General features: G+C 45.1%; 1 protein-coding gene across 2 annotated transcripts; it reads right to left on the reverse strand.

Moving 5' to 3' along the window:
* Positions 1-5,235: 5,235 nt before the first annotated feature.
* LOC121540400 (Hermansky-Pudlak syndrome 3 protein) lies at positions 5,236-25,129 on the reverse strand. Of its 2 annotated transcripts, XM_041849246.2 has the most exons (19): positions 24,359-25,129; positions 22,905-23,260; positions 22,543-22,717; positions 19,146-19,323; positions 18,931-19,013; positions 16,942-17,131; positions 16,710-16,791; positions 15,694-15,848; positions 11,845-11,946; positions 9,799-9,907; positions 9,357-9,634; positions 8,917-9,094; positions 8,554-8,787; positions 7,850-8,035; positions 7,495-7,689; positions 7,080-7,187; positions 6,717-6,923; positions 6,442-6,532; positions 5,236-5,978 (listed from the first exon to the last, which is right to left on the reverse strand). In XM_041849246.2, the coding sequence occupies exons 1-19, from the start codon at positions 24,573-24,575 to the stop codon at positions 5,851-5,853; spliced, it is 3,252 nt and encodes a 1,083-aa protein (XP_041705180.2). In that variant the 5' UTR covers positions 24,576-25,129; the 3' UTR covers positions 5,236-5,850. The 2 variants fall into 2 exon arrangements, with proteins under 2 accessions (XP_041705180.2, XP_041705181.2); XM_041849247.2 differs by lacking the exon at positions 11,845-11,946 and having other exon boundaries at positions 24,359-25,127.
* Positions 25,130-27,019: the final 1,890 nt, after the last annotated feature.

The following is a 27,019-nucleotide window of genomic DNA, read 5'->3' on the forward strand; positions in this document are numbered from 1 at the left end:
GTCACAGTGACTCTACAAGATGGAAAGCACAGAATCCAAGCATATTATACAAAATGATACATACACATTCAAAGGTCTGTATATAACACACCCTGCATGTCTGCACACTAAAATAAATGCAGGACAAATCCATACACATCAACTGAACAGACAAATGAATGGATGCAGTAGCCTCCCCTGCAGCCTTGTATTACACACAGTATACCGCACAAACATCATAAGAGGCCAAATTCGTAAAAAAACGAACCCAAAAAAAACCCAAATTCCTCTGCCACCGCAGAGTGTATTTAACCAAAATTGAAAGCACACATACTAACTAAAATAATTCAACACATATTGGTCCCTCAGCAGCCGACCACTGTCGTCATCAGGAAGATTGCCGGATTGTCCCAGTCCATGGCTGGTGGCACTCTGGGGGCCCTCTCCTTCCTCAGGCAGGCCACATTGTGGAGGACAGCACAAGCCACAGTAATATCACATGCCCTAACAGGGCTGACCCCTAATTTGTGAAGGCAGTGAAAGCGTGCCTTCCAGGAGGCCAAAGGTCATTTCAACTCTGGCCCTGGTCCTGGCATGGGCATGGTTGTAGGCCTGCTGTGCTTCCTGGGGGTCTGTGAAAGGTGTCAGGAGAAAAGGCTGGCAGCCATACCCCCCGTCTCCCAGCAACACACCAGAGAATTCACCTGTCAACACAAAATCTCATCATTACTACCTCATAAACACAGTGATATTCTTGACACAGCCATGATGGTTATAAATAGGGTTGTGTGGCTTACCTTGTGATAGGCACTGATAGATTTCAGAGGCCGAAAGATTCTGGAGTCATGGACTGAGCCAGGCCATTTTGCCACAACATTGCTGATCACACAGTCAGCATTGCAGACCATCTGAAATCATAAGATGAGGAATATTACACCAATCAATGCACATCACTGGCAATGCAGAGTGTTCGTCAATGGACAATATCAAAAAGTTATGTTCACCTGAACATTAATGCTGTGAAAGGATTTCCTATTCACAAAATCGGCCTCATGGGCACCTGAGGGGCTTTTATCCTTATGTGTGTGCAGTCCACTGCACCAATGACATTGGGGAAACCTGTCACACAAAGTAATGAGTATCCTACTATGTGTTAACAGTTGTCCTGTAATTTGTAGATCCTCTTACCTGCAATCCTATAGAACTCCTCTTTGATGTCACAGAGTCTTCTGTGGCCAGGGAAGGATGAAGACATCTGTTAATGCTTTGATAGCCAGCACACAATCCTTATTGTGCGGCAAATGTGTGGCCTTGTTCAGCTGTTCTGCATCCCCCACTGAGTACAGTGAAGGCTCCACCTAGCAAAAGCGCAGGCCACACAAACCATTTGCTCCACACTCAGTGCATGGCTCCGTACAGAATGCGGTGCTTAATCCTGGGACCCAGTAGTCTGCATAGATACCCGATGCCATCTGCAGAAAACCTGTATCTTTCATATAGATGGTCATCAGGAAGGCCAGTGCGGTCCAACCGGTCCCTGAAGACCCTTTCTCGCCTGAAGGCTCTCCTCAGCACAAGTGCTTCTTCATCCACCACATCTCGACGAATGGGCATGCCATTGTCAGAGCAGAAAGGAACACACAATTTTGGGCCTTCATATAGGCTAGTGGCCACACCTGGTGCTGGGGGGTGGGCAAAAAGAGGGCGAGTCTCGCCTTATATGACTTGGTTGTACTGATTGCTGGGAAAATAAAAAAACCTTAGAAAGATGCCACCGTCCTGTGTGCTAAACAGTACAGACAATGTGTGAGCAGGCACCTTCTGGGTACAATATATGCTTGTGCTTTGTTAAATATTAGTCAGGGACCATACCATTCTGCAGAATGTTCTTGTATTTGATTTTGACCTGCTGCCATGTCTGTTTTGGCCCGTTCATGTTTAATCTACACACACACACACACACACACACACACACACACACACATTTAATGGAGTCACACTGCAAAAAATTACTTGGTATTTTTGTCTTGTTTTCAGTAAAAATATCAAAAAATTTATCATAGCTTTATACAGTGTGATGGAGTTACTTTACACAATTTCACTCATATCTGCAGTGCATTTCAATTAAAAATTTAACCGTTTCATAATTACAGTACAACTGCATTTTTGGAGATGTGAATTAAATATTTGAATTGTAATTGTGATGTTTCAGCGGAGCGGTGAGTGTGTAATTGTGCACTACTTACGCATTCAGGCGGTCTGCAATACTTTGCCACGCTTTTCTCTTTGCTTTATCACTGTGGCGGTGTTGCCTTTCTTCTTAATTATATCTTTTACCTCCTCGTATGCCTCCATGAGGATTTGTGCTTCGACGGGGGAAAGTACGCGGCTCTAGTTGCCATGGTAAATCAGTTAATCTGTGATCTGTGGCGGGGTCTATTTGAGTGAGCCGTGAGCGCGCACCTATCCAGGATTGGTTTCACCTGGCTTAATGAATCCGTGTCTGCTCATCCTGGCTTGGTCTTTGTGCAACCAATTAAGCCTGGACGCACATGTTTTGGCTTCATTGAGCTCAGCTGAGTCATTTATCCCGGATGTCTTAATTCTACTTTTGTGCAACAGGCCCCAGGATTAAGGGGCAGGGCAATTTGTGACTTGTTTTGATAATCAGTGGCTGTATTGGAGGGGGAGTGGTCTTTCCTCTCCTAGGCAATCAGCAATTAATACAGGGAGGTGTGCTCTTCACCTCTACTAGGCAATTAGCAATTTGTTTTAGTACTTCAGTCTCCCCTGGTTTCTTGTCGGCAAAACTAAAACCATCGCCCAAACAAAGATGGTTCTGCCGAGTTGTTTGAGGAAGGAAAGAGCGGAAGACTCCACACCACTCTCTCACTTGAGTATCTTACCTAGTTATTTTCAGATTCTCATTTTGCTCTTTTGTAGCTTTGTCACTGTGTGTTTTCTATATCTGTTCGCTCCTCTCCCAGTGGGCTATACAGACGCTCCCCAACCCTTGACTGCAACCGTTCTAATTTAGTGTACTCTGCACGTACAACCCATGTGAAATTCCGGGTCTCTGGCAGCGTTTGGAACTGCCGATCTGCGGCCGAGAACGCAGAGTTCATCTCAGCCTATGCTGCCCTTCAGTCCCTTGACCTTTTGGCCCTGACAGAGACATTGATCAACCCAGAGAACACTGCTACTCCAGCTGTTCTCTCATCTGACTACATTTTCTCTCATAGTCCAAGAGCATCTGGTCATCGCGGTACAGGGCTACTAATTTCTCCTAACTGGATATTTTCTCCCTCACTCACCTGTCCATCTCCTTATTTGAATTCCATGCTGTCACTTTTCCACTCAAGTGTAACACCAGGTGCCCTTGGAGAGTTCCTCAATGAGCTTGACACCTTGATAGGCTCATTTCCTGACGATGGCTCACCGCTCTTTGTACTTGGCTACTTCAACCTCCCGACGTCTGCCTTCGATTAATTTATTTCCCCTCCTTGCCTCTTTTGACCTCAACCTTTCCCAATCCCCTCCAACTCACAAGGCAAGCAATACGCTTGACCTCATCTTTACTAGAGGCTGTTTGCCTACTTATCTCACTGCAACCCCCCTCCAGGTCTCTGATCACTACTTTGTTTTCTGATTTGACCCTACTCTCCTCCCTTTCTGCATCCTATGACTCGCACTGTCCCCTTTCATCCAGGCCGGCTCGGACCTACCCTGCTGCTCCGTGGCTGAGTGACTCATGAGCTTGCAGAACAGGGCTGCGGGCAGCTGAGTGAAAATTGAGGAAAACTAAACTTCCGGAGGATCTATCATCCTTTCACTCCCTCTCTACCTTCTCTTCCTCCGTATCCGCTGCTAAAGCTACTTTCTATCACTCTTAATTTCAAGCGTCTGCTTCTAACCCTAGGAAACTATTTTCTACCTTCTCCTCCCTCCTTAATCCTCCCCTCTATCTACGGACGACTTTGTCAACCACTTTGAAAAGAAGGTTGACGACATCTGCTCCTCATTCACTCATTCAATTGAGTCCACTGGTCCCACTCACACAGAACTACCCTATGCCCTGACCTCTTTCTCCCCTCTCTCTCCGGATGAAATCCTGCGACTAGTGAGGTCTGGCCGCCCGACAACCTGCCCACTCGACCCCATCCCCTCCTCCCTTCTCCAGACCATCTCTGGAGACCTTCTCACTTCCCTCATCAACTTATCCTCTGACTTCAAAATGGCACAAGTCGCTCCCCTCCTCAAGAAACCAACACACTACTCATCTGACACCAACTATAGACCTGTATCCCTTTCTTTTATTTCCAAAACATTTGAGCGTGCTGTCTCTGATCAACTCTCTCGTTATCTCTCTCAGAACGATCTTCTTGACCTTAACCAGTCAGGCTTCAAGACGGGTCACTCAACTGAGTCTGCTCTTCTCTATGTCACAGAGGCTCTCCGCACTGCCAAAGCGGACCCTCTGTTCTCATCCTCCTAGATCTATCCGCTCCCTTGGACACTGAACCATCAGATCCTCCTCTCCACCCTCTCAGGGCTGGGTGTCTCAGGCTCTGCACACTCTTGGATTGCGTCCTACCTGGCAGGCCACTCCTACCAGTTGACGTGGAGAGGATCTGTGTCTGCACCACGTACTCTCACTACTGGTGTCCCCCAGGGCTCAGTTCTAGGCCCTCTTCATTTCTATACACCAAGTCACTCGGCTCCATCATATCCTCACATGGTCTCTCCTATCATTACTATGCGGATGACACTCAACTACTACTACCCCCCCCCCCCACTTCTGAGACCCAGGTGGCGACACGCAAGCCTGGCAGATAACTCGGTTTGGATGTCGGCCCACCACCTCAAGCTCGACAAGACTGAGCTGCTCTTCCTCCCAGAGAAGGCCTGCCTGCTCAAAGACCTCTCCATCACAGTTGACAACTCCAGTATCACCCTCCCAGAGTGCGAAGAACCTTGGCATGACTCTGGACAGCAGTCGCAGCTCACGTCCACTACAAGACCATGGTGCTTGCCTATGGAGCAGCCCCTCCCTACCTTCAGGCTATGCTCAAACCCTACACCCCAACCCGAGCACTCTGTTCTGGATAAGAGCGTCTGCTAAATTACTAATGTTGATGCTCTTGTCTAATGTCAATACTGTAAAATCAGTTTTGAATAAAGAAAATATAAAATCATCATTTTGTTTGTCCAACATTGGCATATATACTTGGTGAAAGGAGATGAATGCACATGAAATCTTTTTAGAGCATTTATTAATGCAGTGAACCAAAGCAAAACATATCGGAATAGGTTATACAGTGAGGTCATAGCTTTCAGAGAAGCTTCCTTCATTCCATGTTATTCAACCACCTTTTCTTATCTCTTCACCCAATAAACAGAAGAAAAGCTAGAACAGTCCAGTGTGTAACTTTTAACATCCAGTTCATAATACTCCGTAGTAAAGAAAAGGTCTCGCAGTGTATCGGGGAGTCTACATAGAGGACTAGTGCCACTGCAGGGTATGACTAGGAACGTGGCATCAATACTTTAGAACAGAAGTACAAAAAGTGAGGTCGTAAAATCAGGAAATAATCTCTAACTAATTACTACAGCGTTTGAGAGGCTCACTCCACACTCGAGGTGGTTGATTGTCCTGTACGGTCCAGGTTTAGGACCCTCTATTGAATTAGAATCGGTAGAAGGGAAATTCCCATTCAAACCAGCGTACCATTTGAATGATTTGTTTGATTAACGGACACTTGTTCTACTTATTCAAAAATGTAGCATTTTCCTAAACTGTCCTAGAATTTGGGTGTACCATGAAATAAATGTTTTTTTTTAGAGCTACTGTATATCTGTTCTACGCGGTTCTTACGTCATGAGATTTCTCTGGCTGCACTTCAGCAGGTGAGGCAGGAAAAAGTGTGCCGTCCCGTCATCAGGCAACAGGTCCAGGAACTCCAGTGGGTTCAGCTCCATGGCAACCACCACCAGCGTTTCTGTTGTCAGGGAAAATAGAGATGTTAAGGCCCAAACGCTCTGAATATTAAAGGGGAAATCTGCGAGTACTGCATACATTTTTTTTAAATCCATGATATACCCATTGATTATTGAGGAATATAACTTATACATGCCTTATGATCTTAGTTCAACTGTCGTACCCCATCAGAACCAAAAATATACGCTTGTTTTAGTCCATTGTGTGTAAACGATGTAATTGTAAACAAAAACTGTATCGCCTCAAAAGATGGTTAAAACTATAATATCGATAACATGGATGGTCAGTCCTTGCATCCATAGCGCTGTCTTAATTTGGGACTGGTTACATTTCTCCAGCCCCATCCCTCAGCTGTTTACCAAAACAGTGGTGGGGCGCCTTCTTTGTTTTTGTTTGAACTGCAGATTTCCCATTTTTACTACAGTTAAACCCTATGCTTGAATCACAGGCTAGTCTAAGTGTACCTTTGAGTGCAGACAGTAAGATGGTGTTCTCTCCCCCTGATGCTCTGGTTCTCTCACACAGCTCAGGAAACAGCTTCTGCCACCACAGAGCCTGAACAAAATCACGTTATACAAATGTTAGAGTTCAGACCTTAGGATTGAGGTAAGGGGTTATGAGGATTTAAGGTTGTGCAAGTACTATGAGTTCCGCAGTAGGGTCAGAGGAGTTGGGTCAGAGGCGTTGGGGCAGTGCGTTTCACAGCAGGATGAGAGTTCCAGTGCACAGCAGTACCCACCATTTGGTTATTCTGCAGCTCGTGGTTAGCGTAGGGGATGATGGCCTGAGGACAGCGGTCCAGAAGCCTCTCAATGGAGCTCTCGTGGCGGCCCAGCTTGGTGGCACAGAGCACGTGCACACTGAGCCCCGCGTTGTCCCCGTCTGGCAGCTGCTCCAACAGGGGCAGGATGGACGACACGTCCAGAGTGGGACCGCACAGCAGGGACTGGGGAGGAGGGGACATTGATGGTTTATTGTTTGTTCATCATAGTGGGACATTTACATATCCTACATATTTACAAGTAAGGCTTAACAAAGCTTTATTTTACAAGTTGATTGGTTGGTTGATTGATGAATTGATTGACGATGTAGAGCGACTGACCTGTAGTTTCTGGAGGTCCTCCTGGTCATCTTGAACGATGTTGAAGTGAGCTGGAGTCAGGATGCTGACCCAGGGATACGGCACGCCATAGTGAGAACATGAGTTGATCTACAACACAGAAACCATTTTGTTGTAGCCCTGAACTAGCTCACCTGATTCACCTATAAAATGGCTGGATGATTGGTTGACTAGTTGAATCCGGTATGCTGGCTGTGAAATAGTTAAAATCCATGGAACATCTGGAGGTCCCTGAGGAGGGGTTTGAAAACCCCTGATCTACACAACAACAGATACACAACCGATACAAAGACAGTCTTACGGTGGGACTACCTCTCCACTACCTCCTAGCTTTAACCCTGGGGAACATCACGCCATAGTGACAAGAACACTACAAACTACAGAGACAGAAACACACCAGGTCGTCTGTGGTCTTGAGCGGTTTCATGCCGTGGCTGTCTCGGCGCGTGACGCGGTCAATGTAGACAGAGGTAAGGCGGAACAGCAGCTCCTGGATGACAGCTTCCTGTGATGAGGCCATCAGCAGGGCTTCCCAGAAGTCCACCAGCAGCTGAGGGCCTCCCTGGGGCCCCGACAGGTTCCCACACAGCTCCTACAGGACACACACACACACACATTTCAATACATTCACAATGAAACATGAAAAGCATGAAATATTCTAACATTTTAAAGATCATACTTAGGATCGAATCCTGCAGGAAATCCTACAGGAATCCTATAGGAATGACCAACACAAACACTGTAACCCTAACCTGGAAGAAGAGGTCAGCCTCGTCCAGTTTGACCTTGTTGTTCTCATGTAGCGCCACCATGGCTGCCACCAGCAGACCGCCCTGGCTGTCCCTGAGGTGGCGTGCCAGGGGGGTGGGCACCACCGCGTGCCCTCTGCCATGCAGCAGCAGTCTGTGCTCCTCGATGAACCCATATACCTGCAGCATCTGGGTAGGTATATAGTACATAGACAGTTAAAGCTGCAATATGTAACTTTGTAGGCGACACGACCAAATGTACATAGAAATTTGAGTTATAGATCTGTCCTTCTCATTGAAAGCAGGTTTAAGAAGTGGTAGATCTGTTCTATGTACGCTATTTCTATGCTTCCCGTTTTTTTTGCATCTTTTACTTTTGGTTTTGTACACCGGCATCAAATACAATATTTTTGGTTATGGAAAATATATTTCACAGTGGTTTAGATGGTACAATGATTCTCTACACAATGACTGCTTGTTTTGTCACATAAATGAAATTAGGCAAACTATTAGAATTTCAGCAACCAGGAAATGGCGGAGCGATTTCTGCCTAATGCACCTTTTTAATGTACACACATCATGGAAATACGCAGTAGTACATATACCACATCTACATACAAACCACTTTATTTAGATCCACAGTAAAACATCACAGTACAATAGAATCTACATTTCAATACACACACACACAGTCAATACACACTAACCTCTGTATGTCTATCCATGTGTTGTCTGTAGAGCTGCAGGTCTCCCATGCGGAGGGCCAGGGCAGCCTTGGAGAGAGTGAGGGGTACAGAGGGAGCTCCGATGGCCTCCAGGCGCTCTAGGTGGGCCAGGCCACTGTCAGGGCTAGCTCTAACCATGGAGGGGCTGGCTATGACATGGGGGAGCTGGGACGGCTCGGCCACACCGAAGATATCCAGCACCTCGTTGGCTGTCTCCTACAACACACACACACAGGCACGAACCCTTGACTATCAACATTCAACACTACTGAATCAGATGTGCTAGTGGTGGAATGTAACAAATATGTGGAATGGCTGGAGGTCTCCAAGGACTGGTGTAGCTACCTCAGTGAGCTCCTCCATGGTCTCCTCATAGAGTGAGTGTTTGAGGAAGAAGAGGAACCCCTTCCCGTAGCCACAGGGGCTGCTGGACAGACACCTGTTCCTGGAGATCACCTCCGTCACAGACAGGCCTGACATATTATAGTAGGGCAGGGCCAGGTGGCAGTCACGCTTATCAAACCTACACATCAGTGAAAGAGACGGTCACACTTTACATTAAGTGTACAGTAACTACACCAGTAACACATTTGAAAAATAGTTGTTGACAAATGGGCAAACCAGTCAACAAATCAACTAACAGATCAATCTATCAATCAACTAACATATCAATCAATCAACTAGCATATCAATCAATCAACTAGCATATCAATCAACTAACATACTGTATCCATAAATAAATAAACATATCAATCAATCAATCAATCAATCTTGAACCAACTGACCTACTGAAGCAGTCTCCTAAATGGGCACAGCTCTCCTGGAAGGCCTGCTGCAGCTCCTGTCTGTCTGTGGTTCTGTCAGTGGTGCTGCCTATTTTGTCTGTTGCTGTATATCCCAGGGACTGGGCTAGGTTCTGGTCACTGCTCTGAGGCTGGTCTACAGGGTTTCCCACCCGGGGGTCCAGGAGCGTGGCTCTCAGGAGGAGGTGGGCCTCACTGAGCAGGTGCAGACAGCTCTGAGACAGAGGGTTGGTCTCCTCATACTTCTTACTGTACTCTACCTAGCCCAGAGAAAAGATTAATTGTTGAATGCAAAGTTAAACAGCATAAATGTATCATTCAGCACAACCAACAGAGCCAAATAAAAAATTATGGTAAAAATGAGTAACGTCTCGTAATGTTAAGGCTTTTGTTGACATGTTGTTCTGGTGTTGAGGTGCTGTACCATCTCATTGTAGAGTTGGAGTGGGGGGACGGTGTTGACCACGTACAGATTCCAGCCATGACTCAACTCACTGGGATCCCGGGGCTTGGTGAAGGATGACTTCCTGTTCCTGGGATCAGAGGTCAGAGACGCAGGAAGTACAGTCAGCTCATCTCCATAACGCCAGTCACTTCTGTAACACTGGTCATTCTGGGCCACAGATATTACAGCTTCTAGGTCAGAAACTACAGCTCAGCTCCAATAACATTAAACACAAGAGGTTACAGTAGACCCTGGTGTGGACCATGCAAAATGCTAACTGTCTTGCCCAATTTGAGTTCACGAGTGGCACAAACCTATGAGGTAAAAGACCACCAAACATGTCGTTTCAGTTCCAGTTGAACTTTTCCTTAGAGGTTAGTTTGAGGAACTAGCTAGCATGACTACCTACAAATCCAAAACAATCACCAGTGGAAGTTATTGAGGGCAGGGTTTCTGGAGTTAATGTTAATCAAACATGTTGCATGTTTTTCTTCATAACTCCACATGTTAACACACAAGGCCTACAGACCCATGTAATGAACCCATTGTGTGTGTGTGTAAAAGCGTCTGCTAAATGGCATATTATTATTATTATTATGTCCTGTATAGCCTCTAGCTGCTCCAGCTAATAACGGACATGACGTTATTAGCCAGTTAAACACTCCCTCTCCTTGTCCTTCCTAAGTAGCTCATGGCTGCAGTGCCAAGCACTCTCATGTGATATGAAAGCCCCCTGTGTGTAACAGTGTGTGTGATTTGGAGAAAGGGTCAGCTTGTTGGAGGATCGGAATTTCCTACACGTTGCCCTACTTTGCTTCTGTGAATGCCTGGCCTCACTTCTTACTTCTAGTGGTCATGTGGTGCCTGTATATTCTATATAATGAGCACCAAACACAATAATATCAGACAGAGACAAGCTGGCCCGGGGGGAAAATGTTGTGGGCCGCCTTCGAGTTGGCTACTATGTTGCAATATTAATATTCTCGGAGCAGTCTTGTTGATACAAAATGCTGCCTCGTTCATTGATACAATGTTTGAATATTCTCAGAATGTTTCCCTTCCCTGGCGAATAATGCAGACATGCAAATACCAAATGACTTTATATAACCTATAGCAGGGGGTCTGCAACCTTTTTCATATGAGTGACCATTTACAATTGATCCTACAATTTCTAAAGATCTGCCTGCCAGTTATGATTTCAATATAAAAATTGTAGTCTACTTAACTCTGCCCAGAAAATGTCGAACTGCCCACAAACTGAATAGCCTAATTCTAGCTGGCTACTAGACAGAGATGCTGCCACTATGCCTACCTGTACCGAGGCACTGTCCACTCAGCGGTGCTAAATCACGGGCGTGGCCTAATGTGTACATTTTTCTTTATTCCTTGGTCGAGTTTGTTTATCTTGATGCATCCTTGCCGATTGTAGGCCTAAGTAATTCCTTTGACATATGCCTTTTATTTCAATGCATGTGTAGGATTTATCTGGCATAGTTTGCATTTACAGTCAGCTGTTTAATGCTCCGGTTATTTTCACATTAATGTTGATATTTGAAGTCGGCCTTGATATTGTGTATTATGCATCTATTTCACGTTGCACTGTTCCAAAAGTAGGCTAAATGAGTCAATGTAGCCTATGTATGATGAGGTTGACTAGTACATTGTACACGCCATTCCATAGACCTATAAACCTAACATTGCGGTGATACTGTGTTTTTGCTGTTCTCCAAATAGCATTTTAGAGTTTTAAAATTGTGTAGGAGTACAGTAAATGAGCTTCAACTGGTGGGTATATTTCTACACAGCCCCCTAACTCAACAAAATGTGGAATAGTTCAAGGGGTTTGAAAACTTTCTGAAAGCACTGTAGGTGATATCATAACACTGATGTCCTATGTTTAGTCCATACACTGTTAGTGACTAGCCACACAGGGAGATGTTAGGGTTGTTTTAGTGGGGTTGGGGTTTGAGGGACATTTTAGGTGGACTACAGGGGGATACACCATCAAGGGGCCAGGAGACTTACAAGAAGGAGCGAGCCAGGAAGCTCTCCAGACCGGTTGTGTTGGAGGGCTCTATACCTATCGCTAGGAAAATCCCTGTAAGGGTTTGGTGATCTTTGCATTCGCTACAATAAGGGTTACAGGCACAATTGTAAAGCACAGGAAGGGAGAAACAGTGCATTCGGGAAAGTATTCAGACCCCTTTACTTTTTCAAAATGTTGTTACGTTTACAGCCTTATTCTAAAATGGATTAAATAAAACATTTTCTTCATCAATCTACACACAATACCCCATAATGACAAAGCGAAAACAGGTTTTTAGAAATGTTTGCTAATTTATATTTTTTTTTAAACAGAAATACCTTATTTACATAAGTATTCAGACCCTTTGCTATGAGACTCAAAATTTAGCTCAGGTGCATCCTGTTTCCATTGATCATCCATGAGATGTTTCTACAACTTGATTGGAGTCCAGCTGTGGTAAATTCAATTGATTGGACATGATTTGGAAAGGCACACACCTGTCTATATAAAGGTCCCACAGTTGACAGTGCATGTCAGAGCAAAAACCAAGCCATGAGGTCGAAGGAATTGTCCGTAGAGCTCTGAGACAGGATAGTGTCGAGGCACAGATCTGAGGAAGGGTACCAAAAAAGTTCTGCAGCATTGAAGGTCCCCAAGAACACAGTGGCCTCCATCATTCTTAAATGGAAGAAGTTTGGAACCACCAAGACTCTTCCTAGAGTTGAAGGACAACCATCTCTGCAGCACTCCACCAATCAGGCCTTTATGGTAGAGTGGCCGGACAGAAGCCACTCCTCAGTAAAAGGAACATGACAGCCCGCTTGGAGTTTGCCAAAAGGCACCTAAAGGACTCTCAGACCATGAGAAACAAGATTATCTGGTCTGATGAAACCAAAATTGAACTCTTTGGCCTAAATGCCAAGCGTCACGTCTGGAGGAAACCTGGCACCATCCCTACGGTGAAGCATGGTGGTGGCAGCATCATGCTGTGGGGATGTTTTTCAGCGGCAGGGACTGGGAGACTAGTCAGGATCTAGTCAGATGAACGGAGCAAAGTACAGAGAGATCCTTGATGAAAACCTGCTCCAGAGGGCTCAGGACCTCAGACTGGGGCGAAGGTTCACCTTCCAACAGGACAACGACCCTAAGCACACAGCCAAGATAATGCAGGAGTGGCTTCGGGACAAGTCTCTGAATGTCCTTGAGTGGCCCAGCAAGAGCCTGGACTTGAACCCCATCGAACATCTCTGGAGAGACCTGAAAATAGCTTTGCAGCGACGCTCCCCATCCAACCTGACAGAGCTTGAGACGATCTGCAGAGAAGAATGGGAGAAACTCCCCAAATACAGGTGTGCCAAGCTTGTAGTGTCATACCCAAGAAGACTAGAGGCAGTAATCGCTGCAAAAGGTGCTTCAACAAAGTACTGAGTAAAGGGTCTGAATACTTACAGTGGTGTGAAAAAGTGTTTGCCCCCTTCCTGATTTTGTTATTTGTTTGCATGTTTGTCACACTTAAATGTTTCAGATCATCAAACAAATTTAAATATTAGTCAAAGATAACACAATTAAATACAAAATTCAGTTTTGAAATGAAGGTTGTTATTATTAAGGGAAAACAAAATCCAAACCTACATGGCCCTGTGTGAAAAAGTGTTTGCCCCCCCTGTTATAACACAACTCAACTGTGGTTTATCACACCTGAGTTCAATTCCTCTAGCCACACACAGGCCTGATTACTGCCACACCTGTTCTCAATCAAGGAATCACTTAAATAGGACCTGCCTGACAAAGTGAAGTAGACCAAAAGATCATCAAAAGCTAGACATCATGCCGAGATCCAAAGAAATTCAGGAACAAATGAGAAAGAAAGTAATTGAGATCCATCAGTATGGAAAAGTTATAAAGCCATTTCTAAAGCTTTGGGACTCCAGCGAACCACAGTGAGAGCCATTATCCACAAATGGCGAAAACATGGAACAGTGGTGAACCTTCCCAGGAGTGGCCGGCCGACCAAAATTACCCCAAGAGCGCAGTGACGACTCTTCCAAGAGGTCACAAAAGACCCCACAACAAGATCCAAAGAGCTGCAGGCCTCACTTGCCTCAGTTAAGGTCAGTGTTCATGACTGGGCAAAAATGGCCTGCATGGCAGAGTTCCAAGACGAAAACCACTGCTGAGCAAAAATAACATTATGGCTCGTCTCATTTTTGCCAGATAACATCTTGATGACCCCAAGACCTTTGGTAAAATACTCTGTGGACTGACGAGACAAAAGTTGAACTTTTTGGAAGGTGTGTCCCCCATTACATCTGGCGTAAAATAACACCGCATTTCAGAAAAATAACATCATACCAACAGTAAAATATGGTGGTGGTAGTGTGGTCTGGGCCTGTTTTGCTGCTTCAGGACCTGGAAGACTTGCTGTGATAAATGGAACCATGAATTCTGCTGTCTACCAAAAACTCCTGAAGGAGAATGTCCGGCCATCTGTTCGTGACCTCAAGCTGAAGCGAACTTGGGTTCTGCAGCAGGACAATGATCCAAAACACACCAGCAAGTCCACCTCTGAATGGCTGAAGAAAAACAAAATGAAGACTTTGGAGTGGCCTAGTCAAAGTCCTGACCTGAATCCTATTGAGATGCTGTGGCATGACCTTAAAAAGGCAGTTCATGCTCGAAAACCCTCCAATGTGGCTGAATTACAACAATTCTGCAAAGATGAGCGGGCTAAAATTCCTCCACAGCGCTGTAAAAGACTAATTGCAAGTTATCGCAAACGCTTGATTGCAGTTGTTGCTGATAAGGGTGGCCCAACCAGTTATTAGGTTGTAGGGGGCAATCACTTTTTCACATAGGGCCATGTGGGTTTGAATTTGTTTTCCCTTAATAATAACAACCTTCATTTCAAAACTGCATTTTGTGTTTACTTGTGTTATCTTTGACTAATATTTAAATTTGTTTGATGATCTGAAACATTTAAGTGTGACAAACATGCAAACAAATAAGAAATCAGGAAGGGGGCAAACACTTTTTCACACCACTGTATGTAAATGTAATATTTCCGTTTTTTATTTTTAATACATTTGCAAACATTTCTAAAAACCTGTTTTTGCTTTGTCATTATGGGATATTGTGTGTAGATTGAGGGGGAAAAAACAATCTAATCAATTTAAAAATAAAGCTGTAACAAAATATGGAAAAAGTCAAGGGGTCTGAATACTTTCCGAATGCAATCTTTTGAACACAAATGTGAAGAAATAAAGTGCAGTTTCAGTGCTAAATGATGGATGTGTGTAGTGACTGAATGTTTTTTTAATTGTGCTACACAGCAAGTTGTTCTATGGGTAGGATCAGATTTGGGCTGGGTGATATGCCAAAATATCGTATCACAATATTTTTACATTTTTGACAGTATTTTATGTTTCTGAATAATATAAGTTCTAAATGTGTTTTATGAGCAGTGCACAACCCCTAGGATGGCAACAAATGAATTCTAAGTGGTTTTAATGGGCTTTTCCATTCTGATTGTTTTATACTCAACCTAACTAGGACAAAACTGACAGTGTAGTAACTTTTCATGAATTTAGCACTGTATCAAAATACCATTATAGATGGTATTGAAAAAATTAATACCGGTATGTGGATCGATACCGGTATACCTTAAAATATGATATATCGGCCAGCCCTAGATCAGATATCTTACCATAGATCTATAGCATTCTCGTAATTTGAATTGGTCAGATTTTGAAGCAGTATTTAGTTTGATTTGAGTCAACTGCACAGGTATATTTCCTTTCTAATCAAGTGTAGCTCTAGCTACAGTCTCTGACTGTGTGTGTGTGACCTACAGGCTCCTGCGTGCAGCCCTCTCTGTGACCTCCCTGGTCTCCACGTCTGCAGCGGTCAGCAGGACGATGTGGTGGCGATCGTGACACAGAGCCTTTAGACCAATGAACAGCTGGATACGCAAAGCACTCACCTCCATGGTGATGGGGGGACAGGCCTGCACACAACACAACAGCCAGTTACACTTCAGCTACTTTTATTACCTGGTGATTGTTTATGTTTAGTTGGTGAAATTGTAATTACACTTGTGTATCTTTGGGATTCATTAACGTAATCACATTAACGCTGTTACATGCCAACCGTTTCTTGCAGATGTTATGGTCTTACACTAGGAAACTAGAAACTGAAGGTAGGCTTACATTTTTTTTTTTTTTATATGGCTCACAGGGCAGTGTAAATAGCCAAGAAACACGAAGACAAAGTCACACTTTAGTAGCCTTTCGGGTAAATTCGATCAACTTCTATGCACTTCTAAAAATGAATCTTTCAGCACTTCACACACGGTGGGCACAGCACCCCTGGCACTGTTGCTGCGCGAGACTCTGGGAAATATGGGACTCTTTGTAGTTCTTTGTGTGATTAGCTACCCGCTATGAAACAAAACGTCAGAAATACTTTGAAAATAGCTATAGCAGCAATTATTTTGCACATGCATAGACACAAACACACACTGCATAAAACAATGAGATTCTTGTGACCAGATGCAACTGTGTAAGTGGTTGTCAATTTGAGCCCTTTCCAGCTCCTCCATCTTTGTGAATGTAACACACTGATCTGAGCCAAGCAGCCAGCCATCTGTAGATCTGCAGAAGCTCTGATCCACTTTAATGGCTTCCTGTCTCATTGTGTAGCAGTGCCAATCAGAGCACAGCCAATCACACACAAGAAGGGAAGCCACAGTCAAAGCATCCTTCAGATCAATAAGGAGGAGGTCTAAGGCATAGATGTAGGTGTAAGCAGTAGGTGTTAGCGGGGTTGATCTGTCTCCATTAGCTAAGGGCAGTGGAGTGATCCTCACCTTCATGGTGGTATCGATGTAAGGGTCCTCAGCTCTGGCTGCCACTGCAGCACACCTCACTGAGAAACACTGGAGAGCATTCCTGACAAACACACAGGTACTATTACATTTAGAAGAGGTAGATAAGACCAGACTCAAACAATCAATCAATCAATCAATTAATCAATCAGTAATATCAGTCTCATGGACTTTGTATTCTTTCTCGAGAGGCCCAGTCCAGTCCTGTCCTTACTTGGTGATGATGTGGAGGAAGAGGTCAGTGAGGACGGCCTGCTGGGCTTTCTCCGGATACTGATAGACTGAGACCATCTCCACCCCGCCCCTCACGCTGTACACGTAGCCCGTGTTGGGCAGCGAGAAGAAACAGAACACACACGTCGGCTCCACCCCTCTACCCCCCTCCACACACACTTCCTGGTTACCTGGTTGTCAGGGAGAGAAGACCAATAGAACATAGAGGGATGAGGAGTGAAGGAGGGAATGTAGAAATAGGTCCTACTTTACAATACAGTATCTCACAAAAGTGAGTACACACCTCACATTTTTGAAAATATTTGAGTATATCTTTTCATGTGACAACACTGAAGAAATGACACTTTGCTACAATGTAAAGTAGTGAGTGTACAGCTTGTATAACACTGTACATTTGCTGTCCCCTCAAAATAACTCAACACACAGCCATTAATGTCTAAACCGCTGGCAACAAAAGTGAGTACACCCCTAAGTGAAAATGTCCAAATTGGGCCCAATTAGCCATTTTCCCTCCCCGGTGTCATGTGACTCGTTAGTGTTACAAGGTCTCAGGTGTGAATGAGGAGCAGGTGTGTTACATTTGGTTTCATCGCTCTCACACTCCCTCATACTGGTCACTGGAAGTTCAACATGGCACCTCATGGCAAAGAACTCTCTGAGGATCTGAAAAAAAGAATTGTTGCTCTACATAAAGATGGCCTGGGCTATAAGAAGATTGCCAAGACCCTGAAACTGAGCTGCAGCACGGTGGCCAAGACCATACAGCGGTTTAATAGGACAGGTTCCACTCAGAACAGGCCTCGCCATGGTCGACCAAAGAAGTTGAGTGCACGTGCTCAGCGTCATATCCAAAGGTTGTCTTTGGGAAATAGACGTATGGGTGCTGCCAGCATTGCTGCAGAGGTTGAAGGGGTGGGGGGTCAGCCTGTCAGTGCTCAGACCATACGCCGCACACTGCATCAAATTGGTCTGCATGGCTGTCGTCCCAGAAGGAAGCCTCTTCTTAAGATGATGCACAAGAAAGCCCGCAAACAGTTTGCTGAAGACAAGCAGACTAAGGAAATGGATTACTGGAACCATGTTGTGGTCTGATGAGACCAAGATAAACTTATTTGGTTCAGATGGTGTCAAGCGTTTGTGGCGGCAACCAGGTGAGGAGTACAAAGACAAGTGTGTCTTGCCTACAGTCAAGCATGGTGGTGGGAGTGTCATGGTCTGGGGCTGCATGAGTGCTGCCGGCACTGGGGAGCTACAGTTCATTGAGGGAACCATGAATGCCAACATGTACTGTGACATACTGATGCAGAGCATGATCCCCTCCCTTCGGAGACTGGGCCGCAGGGCAGTATTCCAACATGATAACAACCCCAAACACACCTCCAAGACGACCACTGCCTTGCTAAAGAAGCTGAGGGTAAAGGTGATGGACTGGCCAAGCATGTCTCCAGACCTAAACCCTATTGAGCATCTGTGGGGCATCCTCAAACGGAAGGTGGAGGAGTGCAAGGTCTCTAACATCCACCAGCTCCGTGATGTCGTCATGGAGGAGTGGAAGAGGACTCCAGTGGCAACCTGTGAAGCTCTGGTGAACTCCATGCCCAAGAGGGTTAAGGCAGTGCTGGGAAATGATGGTGGCCAAACAAAATATTGACACTTTGGGCCCAATTTGGACATTTTCACTTAGGGTTGTACTCACTTTTGTTGCCAGCGGTGTAGACATTAATGGCTGTGTGTTGTGTTATTTTGAGGGGACAGCAAATTTACACTGTTATACAAGCTGTACACTCACTACTTTACATTGTAGCAAAGTGTCATTTATTCAGTGCAAAGATATACTCAAATATTTACATAAATGTGAGGTGTGTACTCACTTTTGTGAGATACTGTATGTGTGCCTCCTACCTACCTATGTATTTACAGTACATGTTACTTCAATAAGCAGGAACAGTGTAAATAAGTTATGACTCACTGGTGAACACAGGGTGGAACTGCAGGGAGTGCAGGCGGGTCTCCTCTACACTGCAGCCTTGGAAGAAGTCTGGAGCAAAACGCCTTGAGAGGGGAGACCCAATAGAATGAGACCAACCCCTAGTACACACGCACGTAGCACGCAAACACAGACACTTAGAGACACACACACAGACACATACTACACGACAACAGCTCCCACATGTACATCCACACCTGTATAAGATATAGGTGATAGCGAGGATGCCCCTGGCCTCACTCTCCATGCTTGTCCACTCCAGAGAGACCTTGACCCCACAGTCCTTGGCCCTGTCCCCCAGCAGCTCCTGGTGCTTAGGGAATATGAAGAAGTCATCCTGATCAAGGTGACCGGCTAGACCCTCTTTCCTCACCTCTGGGGAATACAAAGACAATGTAAACACAACCCAATCAGACAGAATATACAACCATACCATTTTTGGTGAAGTTTGTAGTATCTGCAGCATCTGTGGCCGCATTTATTGTAGCTGGGGACTTTAATAAAGGAAATCTGAGAACAACTGTGCTACACGCGGAGAGAACACGCTTGACCATTGTTACTCTCCCTTCCGGGAAGGCTACAAGGCCCACCCCAGCCCTCCCTTTGGGAAATCAGATCACACCTCCATCCTGCTCCTCCCCGCCTATAGCCAGAAACTTAAGCAGGAAGAACCCGTGGTAAGGACTGTTCAACGTTGGTCTAAACAATCGGAATCTATGCATCAAGACTGTTTTGATCACGTGGACGGGAAATGTTGCGGATCGCCTCTGGGAATAGTATCAACGTATACACTGACTCCATGACTGGGTCCATCAGGAAGTGCATAGAGGATGCTGTTCCTACTGTGACGATTCGAATTTATCCAAATCAAAAACCATGGACAGATGGCAGCATTTGCGCAAAGCTGAAAGCACCAACCACCGCATTTAACCACGGCAAGGTGACTGGGAACATGGATGTGTATAAACAGAACAGCTATGAACTCCGGCAATCAAAGAGGCAAATTGACAGCACAGTCACAATTCAACGACTCCAGACAACTACGGATTATAAAGGAAAAGCCTCGCTCCCGGACAAGTTAAACACCTTCTTCGCCCGCTTTGAGGAAAAGCCACCGATGTGGGCCCCCACCGCCCACGAGGACTGTGTGGTGGCCCGCATCGGCAGCACTGTGTTTCCCTCGAAGCAGGCGAAGAAGGTGTTTAGCTTGTCCGGGAGCAAGACGTCGGTGTTTGCGATGTGGCTGCTTTTCCCTTTATAATCCGTGATTGTCTGGAGTTCCTGCCACATACAGTGCCTTCAAAAAGTATTCTGACCCCTTCAATTTTTCCACATTTTGTTACGTTACAGCCTTATTCTAAAATAGATTAAATAAATAGAAACCCGCAGTAAAAAAAAAAAAAAACACGTTTTTAGAATTTTTGCAAATGTATAAAAAATAAACAGAAAAACCTTATTTGCATAAGTATTCAGACATTTTGCTATGAGCCTTGAAATTGAGCTCAGGTGCATCCTGTTTCCATTGATCATCCTTGATATGTTTCTACAACTTGATTGGAGTCCACCTATGGTAAATTCAATTGATTGGACATGATTTGGAAAGGCACACACCTGTCTATATAAGGTCCCACAGTTGACAGTGCATGTCAGAGCAAACACCAAGCCACGAGGATGAAGGAATTGTCTGTAGAGCACCGAGACAGGATTGTGTCGAGGCACAGATCTGGGGAAGGGTGCCAAAAAATTGTCTTCAGCATTGAAGGTTCCCAAGAACACAGTGGCCTCCATCATTCTTAAATGGAAGAGGTTTGGAACCACCAAGAGACACTTCCTAGAGCTGGCCGCCCGGCCAAACTAAGCAATCGGGGGAGAAGGGCTTTGGTCAGGGAGGTAACCAAGAACCCGATGGTCACTCTGATAGAGCTCCAGAGTGCCTCTGTGGAGATGGGAGAACCTTCCTGAAGGACAACCATCTCTGCAGCACTCCACCAATCAGGCCTTTATGGTAGAGTGGCCAGACGGAAGCCACTCCTCAGTAAAAGGCACATGACAGCCCGCTTGGAGTTTGCCAAAAGGCACCTAAAGACTCTCAGACCATTAGAAACAAGATTCTCTGGTCTGATGAAACTAAGATTGAACTCTTTGGCCTGAATGCCAATGGTCACTTCTGGAGGAAATCTGGCACCATCCCTACGGTGAAGCATGGTTGTGGCACCATCATGCTGTGGGGATGTTTTTCAGCGGCAGGGACTGGGAGACTAGTCAGGATCAAGGCAAAGATGAATGGAGCAAAGTACAGAGAGATCCTTGATAACAACCTGCTCCAGAGCACTCAGGAGCTCAGACTGGGGTGAAGGTTCACCTTCCAACAGGACAACAACCCTAAGCACACAGCCAAGACAACGCAGGAGTGGCTTCGGGACATGTCTCTGAATGTCCTTGAGTGGCCCAGCCAGGACCCGGGCTTGAACCTGATCGAACATCTCTGGAGAGACCTGAAAATAGCTGTGCAGCAATGCTCCCCATCCAACCTGACAGAGCTTGAGAGGATCTGCAGAGAATAATGGGAGAAACTCCCCAAATACAGGTGTGCCAAGCTTGTAGCGTCATACACAAGAAGACTCGAGGCTGTAATCGCTGCCAATTACTGAGTAAAGGGTCTGAATACACATGTATATGTAATATTTAAGTAAAAAAAAGAAAAAGTCAAGGGGTCTGAATACTTTCCAAAGGCACTGTACGTCTCGTGTCTGAGCCGTTAACTTGTGACTCCACTTTGTCTCTGTACTGACGTTTTGCCTGTTACAGTGCCTTACAAAGGGCATAACTGGACTGTTTGTATTCAACCATATTCCCAGTCACCTTGCCGTGGTTAAATGCGGGGGTTCGCGCTTTCAGTTTTCGCGCCAATGCTGCCATCTATCCACGTTTTTGATTTGGATAGGTTTTAATAGTCACAGTGGGAACAACATCCCCTATACACTTCCTGATGAACTCAGTCACCGTGTCAGTGTATGCGTCAATGTTATTCTCAGAGGCAACCCATCATATCCCAGTCCGCGTGATCAAAACAATCTTGAAGCATGGATTCCGATTGGTCAGACCAGCGTTGAACAGTCCCTACCACGGGCACTTCCTGTTTGAGTTCCTGCCTATAGAAAGGGAGGACAGGATGGAGGCATGATCTGATTTGCTGAAGGGAGGGTGGGGGTGGGCCTTGTAGCCGTCCCGGAAGGGAGAGTAGCAATGGTCGAGAGTTTATGAAGTGCAAGTGGCGCAGGAAATGTGTTGATAGAACTCCGGTAACGTTTTCTTCAGATTTGCTTTATTAAAGTCCCCAGCTACAATAAATGCGGCCTCAGGATGTTTCCAGTTTGCACAAAGTCCAGTGTAGTTCCTTGAGAGCCATCGTGGTATCGGCTTGATGGGGAATTTACACGGCTGTGACGATGACCGAAGATAATTCTCTTGGGAGGTCATGCGGTCGGTATTTGATTGTGAGATATTCTAGGTCGGGTGAGTTCCTGTACATTACCACAATCACACCATGAGTAGTTAATCATGAAACATACTGTGTGGCGCTTGTCGTGTTACCTATCTCATTGTCGTGTTCTGCTCCAGTGATCATATCCTTCGGGACCAGAGAGTGGTCCTGGAACTCCTTGTCAGCTGGCTTCTGGGTAGGGGCGGCGCCAGGAAGTCTCTCCAGCTTAACCACCAGTACTTCCAGCTCTGCCTGCAGGGCAATGTACCCCGCACAGATCGCCACCTGCAGGCAGGGAAAGCAACGTTAATAAATACTCTATTAAATAATATTTTGTATGCAAAGTTTGCATTACGGAATAAACTTCCCAAACCCTAACCTTATCCTCCCCAGGCTAAATACTACCAAATATAACAAGTTCCACAGAAAGAACTGGCTGGTAAAACAAGATTACCGAAATCCCAACCCCTACCTGTTGGGCTGACAGTCCTGGGAGGTGGAGGATCAGACAACGCTCAAAGTCCAGGATGGAGAGCTTGTCGTTGAGGGCCTGTCTCTTGAGACTAAACAGCACCAGGCTCTTAGGACACCCCACCAGCAGGTCCCCTGTCACCCCACAACACGCTACACACAGTGGATGCTGAAACAGCGGGATCTCAATGATCTCCATCTGCTCCTTGGGAGCTCCACACAGGGATGAGCCACGCAGGAAGTGGCCCAGCAGACGCACACCCACACGGGTCTTCTCGGCTGCCTGGTAGCGCCAGTTGGTGTAGGCGCGGAGGTAGGTGGCATTGTTCTTCTCCTCGATGGTCACCAGGTAGTCCCCTGGGGTGACAGGGGAGGACAGAGGGGAGAGGAGGTGAGAACACGGATGAGGAGATTGTCATGAGTGGAGAGTTATTAAATTATTATATTCCATATTCATTCATTTATATTCTGTGTATATTCTGTGGGAAATTAGGCTGGATGAATTAATTTTCAATGTAAGACACTTTTTACGAGGGATCCAAATTAGACTATTGTTTTTTTTCCTTTGACTGCATTCACAAACTCTAGCTATACACACATGCTGATGCACGTCACTCACTCAGCAGTAAACCAAAGACAGTACAGTATGAAGCTAAAACTGCTTCTGCAATAGAAATCCCCGATCACACTTTTAGCTGATGTCATGGCGACGGTGGCTAGCAAAGCTCATGCATAGAAACGTCATCGGGTCTAACGGTCGCCTTGATCTGAACGGCGCATTTGCACACATACAAAAAAACGATTGCAGTTTTGAAACTGCAGTAAAAGTGCAGTAACTGCAGCCGACTGTGGTATTTTGGACGCAGTAATTGCAGCATACTGCAGTTATACTGCACTCTAACTAGAGTTACTTTCACTGGGGGCAGAGAGGACATGTCCCCCCCACATTCTGAAATGGCATTTCTGTCCCCCCCAGTTTACAAAACGAGATATGCTTTTTACAGTGTTTATCCGACTTGATAAAAACAAAAACAAATAATAATAATGTCACCCCCACTTCTAAAACCAAAGTTGCGCCCCTGCTGCACTCTATTCTGACTGCAATCTTTTTTCGTATGGGCAGGCCATCAAATCAAAGGCACTCCTTTGATATAAAGTAGTTTTTTATGAAAATGAAAACGTGTTAGTTTGTCACTTTCACAAGGGTTGGAGTAATAACATGTTCAACTACTTAAGCCATTGGCTCGAATCGAGGTTGTGCCTTTAGATTTCGAGAAAATTAACAGCTAAGGAAGAATGTTTCACTCATTGACTTTTCAAACCTCTAACCCTGGCCTGGTCTGTTTGGCAAGCGTTCCCGGAAGTCTCGCGATGCTGTACCTCGGTTTATAAACTATGTGAGTAAACAACTGCGCAAAGACGGAAAGGTGAAGTGTGATTAAGAAAGTCGCACACCTATCTCGCTGTGCAGGATGCTCTGCACAGTTCCCATGGTGGCGAAGCGGCAGATAAGAGGACACCCCTCCTCTTCTAGTTGAAATGCCTCGATCTTGCATCCTCCCGCGGACACCACAAACAAGGCACCCCCGCCACAACACACCAACCCCGGCTCCTGTTCGGCTGGCACGATTTGCTGGGAAGCGAAGGGGTGGCAGTTGTATACGTGAACCATCTTCACTTTTTTCCGTTAATTGCGTCGAGAAACACGATTTGTACAACAAGATAGCTACATCGCTTCTGTCCGGACAATGCAGGGCTTGTTTTCACGGTCTCTATCGAGGTTAGCCAGTAGCCAGATAACTTGATCATGATATCACATGCCCCCACCTTCTTGTGATGAGCAGGCAGAATTTGTTGAACTCGAAAAGTAGTTTTTTACCCAGTCCCTGGTAAGTTTACTCCACTTGCGCTTTTCTACACAGAAATCATAAGTATAAGCTAAGTATATCTAAAAAGGAACACAGTTTGAAAGAGTTTGATGAGTTCATGCGGTGCTATGTGTGAAAGTGACAACTAGAAACAACAACTCCATATCCAGCGTTGATTGGTTGATTTCCCTGTCAGTAAGGCGCTGTGGCTTTCATTTGCTATTGTAAATGTTGACGCATACCCCTGCACCACAACCCCATCTACTGTAAAACTACAGTGACATAAATATTTGTGAGAGTCATTTGTTTGACATTAATCATGGTTTTGAAACACACACTTTTGCTCTTCACATCAGATGAGAACATGTTTAAATGTATAAAAACATATGTCAATGTCACCTCCAGGGCTCCATATGAATTGGCTACAATTGCACAATAAATTATGACCACTGAAAATATATCCATTGTAAACTATTCATTTATTGCTCTGATACACACACATCATAGTTCATATTGTCATACAGTACAATGTTGTGGAATTCTTTACATCTGTGATCCAAGATAGCAAAAAAAACATCCAGCCAGGGCAAAATAATATAATAATATGCCATTTAGCAGACCAAAAGAGGGGAAGTATTGGAGTCATAGTGCCCTCATGACCAAATAGCTTTGTATCTCAGAAAAGTGTTAATAAGCTGTTATTGCAGTAACGTAAGATGTTTATCAATCAGATTTTAAACCTGTCCAGTCCCAGGTTGGTTTTTCTCTTGCCTGGACAGTTGCTTGCTGCTGGTGAGGCTCTTTGAGGTGGTGGCACATGAGGGGGAGGTAAGGCCACCACGACCCCACAGCAAGCAGTGTGTGTGTGCATGTTTATGGTTCTCATCATCACTTTGATGCCCACTGTCTTCTCTAGCATGGGCTTCCTCTGCCTTTGCAGCCTTGGAGATGGACATAGTAATGATAATAACTTTATTTGTAAAGTGCTTATGAAATGGGACAATCAGAACATTATGCCCACTCCGAGATCAACCCCTTTCCCCTACCCCTAGACCTAGACCTAGTCTTGGTCTTGAATTTACATCACAATTTAGTCAGATCAGGAATGGAACAAAAGCCTGCATTGTGGGGGGTCTTATCTGCCCTATTTCTGAGGTTACTACTGTGCTGTCTCTATGTTACTGAGGTTTCATCATGGCATGGCAGTGATGGCACTGTTGTGGAAGGTTCCTACCTCTGGTTCAAAGATTTCACACTTGACCTCGATGGGAAGTTTGGTCTCAAATGTGCCATCATCCAGAGTGGTGTGAAAGCCTGTGCAGAGCCCTTGTGCTAGGGGACAGAACACGGAATATGATTGGTCAAACAGAGAAACTGGATATGATGACATAGTGAAATCACTGAGAATGGTGTGAGGCTGATGTGGGTCTACAGTAGGCTACTTTCCTCCACTGAATAGCTGCCAGCTTGCCACATACAAATCATAATTTTGACCAGTTGGTTTTCCCTTTTTACCTATTTCAGAATGTGATAGACAGTGTGTTGCTGTAGTGTTGTACTCCATTAAAAATTCACAGTCCATCATTTTACATTGGGTCAGATCAACGTCAGGATTGTCCTTAGCAGAGACCTTCTCTTGAATGGTCAACCCACTGTGAAGATGACAGCAAAGTGATTTTAACTTGAAATAGTTGTTACAACATCAAGTTTTTAATTGTGAGCGAGAGTCACATCTATTCCCTTCAAATGCTTTTATGATTTTTGGTTGCACCTCATCTCATGTTGGTTGAGTGCCTTCTACTCCTCTCCAAGACAACAGCAAAGTTACATTTTATTTCAATAGCAAAATTGGCATATCTGCCATACAACATAGAATGAACTGCATGCTAGCTCCTGTTAGGTTGATGAGGGTGAAGTAGTTGGGGAGGCGACTCTTTCTGTTCTATGTCTGGAGGGACAGATTGGCCGTCTCCGCTATGATGGGGTCATCCAGGTGCTCTACTGTTGGACAGTCTGGACACGTGTTGACGATGACCATGGCAGGCACTGGACACAAGGTAAGGGCTCACTACTATAGGTCATTACTACAGGTTAGTCAAACTAAAGCAACAATACACAGTAGGTCATTCAACTGAAGGGGTTTTGTGGTTACAGTACATACTGTATATTTTCCCTGACCTATTGACCTGACCAGGAAAAACTCAAAACCCTACTAACCAGACTCTACCTTGTTGGATGGTACATTTAT

The sequence above is a fragment of the Coregonus clupeaformis genome, chromosome 26 (assembly GCF_020615455.1).
Source record: "Coregonus clupeaformis isolate EN_2021a chromosome 26, ASM2061545v1, whole genome shotgun sequence".
In the NCBI taxonomy this organism is placed as follows: domain Eukaryota; kingdom Metazoa; phylum Chordata; class Actinopteri; order Salmoniformes; family Salmonidae; genus Coregonus; species Coregonus clupeaformis.